The 8,364-nt window shown below is 35.9% G+C and overlaps 1 protein-coding gene and 1 long non-coding RNA gene across 3 annotated transcripts; one reads left to right on the top strand and one right to left on the bottom strand.

The window, feature by feature from the left end:
• Window positions 1-477: 477 nt before the first annotated feature.
• Window positions 478-4,617, top strand: LOC137811173 (uncharacterized). The gene is made up of 3 exons (XR_011081039.1): window positions 478-699; window positions 1,170-1,265; window positions 3,350-4,617. It is a non-coding gene; the product is annotated as an uncharacterized lncRNA (long non-coding RNA).
• Window positions 2,394-8,364, bottom strand: LOC137811171 (putative disease resistance protein RGA4). 2 transcript variants are annotated; one of them, XM_068612798.1, is made up of 3 exons: window positions 4,913-8,364; window positions 4,524-4,616; window positions 2,394-2,800 (listed from the first exon to the last, which is right to left on the bottom strand). In XM_068612798.1, the coding sequence occupies exons 1-2, from the start codon at window positions 8,181-8,183 to the stop codon at window positions 4,606-4,608; spliced, it is 3,282 nt and encodes a 1,093-aa protein (XP_068468899.1). In that variant the 5' UTR covers window positions 8,184-8,364; the 3' UTR covers window positions 2,394-2,800; window positions 4,524-4,605. The 2 variants fall into 2 exon arrangements, with proteins under 2 accessions (XP_068468899.1, XP_068468898.1); XM_068612797.1 differs by having other exon boundaries at window positions 2,394-2,816.

The following is an 8,364-nucleotide window of genomic DNA, read 5'->3' on the forward strand; positions in this document are numbered from 1 at the left end:
TTTATTATTGGTCTTGTGGAGGATTGCACTCACATAACTAATTAAAGATAATAAAAAAATTAAGTAAGAAGATACTTTATCAAAGATCACTAAGAACAAAAATATTTATAAAAGAATAAATGTAAAATGTGATAATTTATTAGTAAATAAAAAAGCTAATTAATTTTTTTACTTATAAAATGAATAATAATAATGACATAGTGATTATTGAATTTACATAGCAATTATAAAGAAAAAGCAATAAAAAAATATATATTATGAAGAAAAAAATTCAACAGAGATTATTTGGTGAAGATGAATATAATCCGGTCAATGAATTTAATTAACAAAGATTTATTTTAAAATCTTAATAAAATAACGAAGTTTTGTTAACTTGATTAAATTTTAAAGGATTATTTTAAAATCTAAATAAAATAAAAGACTTTCTTAACAAATTTATTTTTAAATAAATAAATATTTTTTAAAAATTTGGCTGCCGTTAACGTTAAGCCCGAACCTAAACCCGGTGCGGTAAACTCCGAGCACGCGCATCATTGCCACTGGAATAGTCGCCGAGAACACTTGATCGATGTTCCGATGCTCTTTTAAGCAGATTTTTGGCCTCACACCCTTCTCTCCCTCTCTATTGCGCAGCGATATTACTAATCCACAAGCCTTTTCACGCGAAAGAGAAAGAGAATGTTCACGCGTTTAACGCCGGTAAGTGGAGGAACAAAAAAGCCCAAAACTATTCAAAATCTCTCTTCCTTTTTCTCTGGCGTTGTTCACACTATCGATTCTTCCAATGCACTATCGGCGCCATTTGCTTTCGTCTGTCACCTCAGAATTGCTCGTGGATAAAGGAGAATCATCATTCAGCAAATTCTTGTCGATTGGCCAATCGTTTTTGCTGGCTCGGGGCACGTTTTGAATTTATCTTGATTTTGCATAATAATTAGTTTTTCTACAATTCTTTTACGGAATTAAATGTTTCAGTTGCGGTTTTGTCACGAAAACAGAGGAGTCTCTGATTTCGAGAATACCGTTTAGTTTAGATGTCGTTATTTCCATGCAACAGGTTTGGTTGAATCGAACGTGAATTGCATTGTTTTTATTAATATTGGTGATTTGTGATGCCTTATACGTTGAGGTTTTCATTTGATTTCCCTTTTCTGCTTGTATTGTTCCAGCATTGTCTTCTTCGGCTGACCGAGATTACTGCCGAGTTCTTGGTGTTCCTGAATATGCCAGTCAGGACGAGATAAAGAAGGCATTTCTCTTTTTGCGTGAGTATATTCTTGTTTTGTATGGCTTAGACAAATATTGATTGATGAAATCTATGCATGTTAAGCTAGGTAGAGCGAAGGTGATTGATGAAGTCTATTGGAAGATTGACATGTTTTTGTTGGACAATGAGGATGATTCAATTTCATTTAGAATACTTTTTGTTGGAGAGATGAAATTTCATTTCAATTGCTTTGTACTTGGTAACAACAATGTCAAATTACTCTATTCTCAGTTCAGAGGAATATTTTATTTAGATTACTTTGTACTTGTTAGGAGTGACAACAATGGCAGATTAGATGATCTATTCTCAGTCACGACAATAATTTAATGTTACCAAACTGGGTTTAGCTATAAAGATAGGGAAATCTTATAGTTACTAACCAGGTTTAACCGTTCATATGCTTGTTTCTAACCTATAAAAAACATGTATAGAGGAATATTTTATTGTTTGAGAACTCATGAAGGCAAGACGGGGGACTTTCTTATAAGGATAGGTTTCCATTAAGATTCATCATTGAGTTCATGTTTAATTTGGTCCTCGATGTGCGTACCAGAGACATAAAATCTATTCTTAAATAATGTTTTCTGTGGGCATTATAGTTTTGATGGAGGAAGCAAGGTAGATGTTAACTATAAATTTGGGTTTTGGAGACTGGCATCAAAACCAAAGGTTTTTCCTTGAGTAGGAGTGGTACACAATATATGCAGATTTTTAGCAAAAAAAACAATAGGAAAATTGCATTGTAAGAAATTATTAAAAGGGATCTCATGCTGATAATGTTCCTAAGAATTTGGATTTCAACCTGAGCCTAATTATATTGTGTTAGCCATGTAGATGATCTCTTGTGAAATAAAGCTAATTTTGCCGAGAACTACATTTTCTCCAGTTTTTACTTAATTTTTATCTAATTTAGGAGAGGAAAAATTCCATACCTAGCAGTGGCACTCAAGGTTAGATCAGACTTATCAGTCTTCTATAGGTGCAGCTAAAATGATATTTATGACATATAACATTATAATAAATTGTGATCCACAGTGAGACTGATCAAACCATTTCCTTTCCTGCCTACAATCATGTTAAGAGTAATTATTAATGGTCTAAGTCATTCATTGTTCTACCAAAGTCATTGAGAAAATACAGATTCTTCTTATGTAAACAACACACTAGCTCTTAGTTATTAGTAGAACACTAAGCAACCACAAAGTCATTGAGAAAATACAGATTCTTCTTATGTAAACAACACACTAGCTCTTAGTTATTAGTAGAACACTAAGCAACCAATTAGGAACGTACGCCAATAACAAATAAATCCAGCTTAGTATGTAAATTTTAAACACAATGAAGATCTAATAACTTCTCTGCACAAAACCAAACAGTACAAGGTAGGGAGTCCTGTCGATTCCAAGATACATACAAGTCCGTTGAGATAACATCACTAGGATCAATCACTGCATCCGATGTATTGTCCGTTCTAAAACTCGGAGTTCCGTCACGGTTTTGAAAGGCGTTTCGGTTTTTTCCTTACATCACAATCTGCAAATGCATGTATCTGATGGTTTGAATATAGTACATTGTATTAGAGAAACGAATATATGGTACTAAACAATTAATTCAATAAAAAAGTGACAAACTTTGAACTTTCCATTTGGCATTACATAAGTGTATGAACCCTCTAAGTAATTCAACCTCAAAAATCAAATATATCAAACATATATAAGAGAAGCAGCAAGGTAGCCAAAAAGTATTTGTTTACTGTATGATGTATCAATAATTTTTGAAAATTTCATGGCAATTAACATGTACTTGACATTCGCCATTACACTAGGAACATAGTCCAAAAAAGATATCACAAACACTCTCACCATTCCCTTGGCAAAGCATGGTGTAGGCATGCATTGATAGGAAACAGTTATAATATTCTTTTATTTATTTTGTTGGAAAAAGTAGTACTCATTGTATGTTAGTTTTTCTTGGTACTTTTAGTCTTATAGCCCCAGCATAACTTTCAAACATGTATAGTTGTATAATATTTTAATTTCAAACGTGTATAGTTGTATAATATTTTAATTTTACTTTTTAAAGGTTTATTTGGCAATGGAAGCTGGTTACACAGAGAAAGTCAATGAACCATGTCATCGGTACTCCCTAGAGAGGTTTCTGGACATCGAAGGTAAGTATATAATGAACATGCAAATACCAGCACACATTCTTTGACTAAGAATAATCAACCTGTCTCAAATGCTATAGAAAAACTAAGATAAGCTGTTCACCTATTAAATGGCTATAGTGGGACCACCAATTGAAGAAGCAATGTTGTTATAGTTCTTGTTTCTTCTCTCAGGGTAGATCCTTTTAAGGCATGCTTTATTATGACAATGAAAACATTTAAACTTGCTTTGAGATTGATTTATGGATTTAGATCTATGCTTGTTTAGTTTGGAACTTCTTTTCTCTGATCTGCCCCACATAATATTCAAATATTCTGCATTATTATTAGTTTTCATCTCTTCTGCATTTTGAGATTTCTTTATTTGAATTGAGCACTGCACAGGAAAAGTGATTGTTTGATCTCTTCCAAATGAAATAACATCCCAGATGTGTTCATATGAATTTGGTAGAGCATTAAAAAGAATACAAGCCTTATCTTCATTCTAGAGTTTCATTTCAAGATTAGGCGCTGACAAAGGACAGTGGCTGAAGAAATACATAAGTGCATCTTTACTTGGTTTTAAAACAACAAATTACCAACCAAAACCATTTATTAAATTGCAAATATCTTCTGCTACTTGTAGCACCGGGACCATACAAAACTTAGTAACTAACCATTTCTTATCGATATGCTCTGTTTCTCAAATGATATCTTGCAGCCTAGTAGATATATCCTTGTAGAATTGCAAACACAAACAATTGAGTCCAAATTTTAAGCCTACACAGTTATTTTGAATCAAATTAATGAGTGTCCACACTAGTGTTAGTAAGCAATTTTTTCAAAATCAATTTTTATACATCTTAAATAAACAATTCAAAATAAAATTGTGTACATGTTTAAGCAAACAAGCACAGATATCTCTTACCACTTACACTTTCAAAACAATTCAGTAAACAATATTTTATCCTAAACAAATTCAAAACCAAATTTTATACCAATTTGAGGCACATCGAACACTATATAGCAGATAATAATTTGAAATCACTTTGGAAAGTACCATCACTGACTACATGCAGAACAAAAGCAAAGAAAAAGAATGATGCATACCTGAGGATTGATTTTCTTAGAATCACTGTTAAGCTTATTCATAGCATTCTGCATGTAATCCAGAATAGCCACAGCAAAGACTTTAGCAAAATCCTGAGGTGAGGAGAAAAAAAGATTAGAAATGATTTTATATCAGCCATTATATCACCTAGAAATTGCATATAAAAAAACTGATTTCCCTTTACTACTTTGTCTGGACAAAAACATTACCGACTAAGTTGAATCATAAGATACATTGTATGAAATGAGAAGACATCAAACATAAAAGTGGGGAATACTAAAACCTTGTTTTATTATTCAATATATACACTGTGCAAAAGGATACCCAATTTTTGAAGGACAGAGTGACACATTAGGGAGAGAAGTAAACAAAACACTCTTGAATTTACCACAAAATGTCGTTTCGGAAAACAGTTCTATTTCTGGAATGTGCTTTATGTATTGCCAATCCTCTCCCGTTTCCCTCTTGCACCGCTTCTTCAGATAAGGACATTCGTATAAAGTTAAAGAAGATAAGTTGGTGAGGCGTTGAATGCTACTCGGTAGTGACCTCAACTCTCCACAGTACGAAATGTATAAGTTTTGAAGAGAAGTCATGTCTCCCAGCCAGTCCGGCAATGAAGTAGACATGCAACCGCTTATTTCCAAAGTTCGTAGGGAGGGGACACGTTGTAAGCCATTTGGTAATGTATAACAACGGTCGATTGTGACAGTCCGAAGGGCAGTTAGTTGGCTCATATTGGTTGGTAGAGTCACCATCTCTAAACAAAACCTGATAATCAAAATCTCCAGACATGTCAAATGTCGCACACCTTCAGATAATGATTTAAAGTTATCACAGAATAAAATACTTAAACGTCGAAGAGATGTAAGGCCTTCCAACACATGTTCTGGGAAATACTCCACATCATCACAAGAAAAAATTATTAGTTCCTGTAGTGAACCCAACCCGCTAGGTTGGTCGGGTAATACCACTTGTCCTTCAATCATTTCAATATCCAAGGTCTTTAGACAAGGCATATTCTTCACAACCCCTTCCATGAAGGAAGCCGCTTTGCAAATAGATACCTTCCCAACAGAAGGAAGACGTGGAAATTTAAGGTTGGACATGCCAACAATTGTTAATTCGGAAAGACAAGGTAGCATCTCTACTCCTTCTTCCTTCAACATCCTCTCCAAACTTGGTAAATTCTCCACCCTCAATTCCTCCAACGATGGAAAGGCCTTCTCCTCCACACCATCATACGACTCACCATCTATCCACTTCACATTTTTCATTCCACCCACTTCTAGCCTTTTCAACTGTGGTAGTTTACCAAGTGGAGGAAGCTCCTCACAGTTGTTACAGTCCAAGAGTATAACTTCCACCAAGTCTCTCAAAACTGCACCATTTCTTATCCAACTCGATAACTGTCTCCCCTTATATCCTTTCATCCCAAAACTTTTCAGACTTGAGGGAGGTTCCAGGGCTTCCAGTATTCTCTCAATGTTAACATTACTACCTTCTGAATTAGCACTACCACCCCATGACAAGTGTAGGATATTCAAGTCCTTCTTACCAATCAAATTTGCTTGTTTAGCATCACATTCATTGGGGACGTTCTCAAGGCCTTGGATTCTCAGTGTGCCTCCCAGCTTTAAGCTATGCAACTCTGATAACCCACACCCTGCCTTTGAACCCACAACGAAAGTGCTCAGTGTTCTTAGATGCCTTAACTTGCCAATATTCGGAGGCATCTCTGATATTGACTCACAATTATTAATCACAATATGTCTTAGATCTTGCAATTGCGTCAATTCTTTGGGCAGCCTAAGTTGATTGAGCTGTTGCAGTTTCAATATTTGCAATTTTGGCAACTGACAAATTATGTTACGTAAGCCTTCTCCCGAACCCCTATTCCAACTCAAGTATCTCAAATGTGATAAATCTGTGACTGGGAACAACCAATAAGAAGTTGTGCATAATGCTCGGAGACAATGGGTTGATGGCACCAGGCCAATATTACCAAAATCCAGAAAAGTCCGCAGGGATTCAACTTTCTTGAAAGCAGCCATATTGACAGAGGCATCATAATTTAACATGTGCAAATGGTGAACTCTAGTTGGCAACTGAGTCAACCTTCCTTTCTCAATAATCACACATTCTTCACCCATAATAGACTGGGCAAGATCATGAAATAGATCATGCATCTTGCAACTTGTAATCATACCAAGCTTATCAGATTTTCCTTCTTGAAAAAATGATCTACGGTATAATTTTTTCCACACTTTATTTCCAACATCCTCCACTTCTAAGTTTCCTTCAGATTTAATAAATCCATTAGCCATCCAGAGATGAATTAGTTCTTCCTTGACTATTTCAAAATCTTTGGGGAAAATTGCACAAAAAGAAAAGCATCTCCTCAGAGACAACTCCAAATTAGAATAGCTCAGTTTCAAAGCACGCATGATAGAATTTTCCTCACATGTCATAGAACTACTTTCCTCTCGTATATTCCAAATCTCACTTTCTTTTACATTTTCCCACTGGCTTACCTCACTTTTATCACGCAAAAGACTTCCCAGTGTTTTGATTGCAAGTGGCGAACCAACGCATCTTCTCACTATCACTCTGCCAATTGCCACAAGCTCTTCTATTTCTTCTCTGTTTTGTCCAAACGCATGGTGTTTGAACAATGACCAACTGTCGTCTCCTGACAATTCTGTCAAATGGTAAGCAGGATGCGTCTCCATGGTGGAAGCAACTTCCTGCAGTCGAGTGGTGACCAAAATGGTAGCTCCTTTTGCTGCCCTTGCACACTGCAACTTCCCCTTCAACTGCTTCCATTTCTCTTGGTCTTCATTCCACACATCATCAAGAACAAGTAAATACCTCTTGTTTTGCAACACTTCTTCAACCTTTTTCCGCACTGCTTCTAACGTATTGAGATTGGGATTTTGTCCAGTGCAACATTCTATGATGGATTGTAGTATTGTCTTGGAGTTGAAATCATCAGAAACACAGACCCAAATTGTCAAGTCAAAGTGTTTGCATACCCTGTGATCATTGAAGACCTGCTTGACAAGTGTTGTTTTGCCGAGTCCACCCATACCAACTATGGGATAGACGGAGAGGTCTTCACTGTTACTCGCATCTTCCACAAGAAACTTAACAATTTGCTCTCGATCCTGATCTCTGCCATAGAGTGTAGGTTCTGTAATGTCAGAGCTAGTTTGGCGCCAATCATCATCCAGTGTTTGCACCTCGGTGACCCCAAGTTCTAAATTAAAGCTGCTCTTTTCTTGATGAATGTCATGAAATCTTTGGGTGATGTCTTTCATCCTCTTGCCAATATTAAAACGAAAGAGAATGTCCTTAGGATGGAGAGGGGATAGGCATGAAGTATGTCCATCATGAGAGTGCATCTTTGTGGAGTGAATTGAACATTCATCCAAGATATCATCCAGTACATATGCTGCATCTGTGAGTTTCTGCAGCCAAATCTTGAGGACCTCGCTTGTTATTTGCTTTTTCTCAGCATCTCTGAGGACAGCACGGATTGCAGTGAGATTGCTGGAAAGCTTCTGAGTCTGCTGGTCAACACCCCAATAAGTTGCAAGTTGGTTTTGAACAAAAGATCCCAAATTTTCAATGACGATTCCCAGTAAAACCTCGGCCATAGGAAGAAAGGAGAGTGGAATAAAGGAAAGGTTGGAGAAGAGAGGTAGATAAGAGTGATGAAGAATTTCTTTAGAAATGTTTGTTGCACTGATTTGAAACTCATTTAATTTTCTGTGATTAAGTGGTGTTGGATATGCAAAATAATTGACAGAGTGGTGGGAAATAAATAAACTGACTTTT

This window comes from Phaseolus vulgaris, chromosome 2, assembly GCF_000499845.2.
Source record: "Phaseolus vulgaris cultivar G19833 chromosome 2, P. vulgaris v2.0, whole genome shotgun sequence".
Taxonomy (NCBI): domain Eukaryota; kingdom Viridiplantae; phylum Streptophyta; class Magnoliopsida; order Fabales; family Fabaceae; genus Phaseolus; species Phaseolus vulgaris.

Excerpts from the sequence above, each read along its gene's own strand:
- LOC137811171 (XM_068612798.1), bottom strand. The coding sequence starts at position 8,183 with ATGGCCGAGGTTTTACTGGGAATCGTCATTGAAAATTTGGGATCTTTT.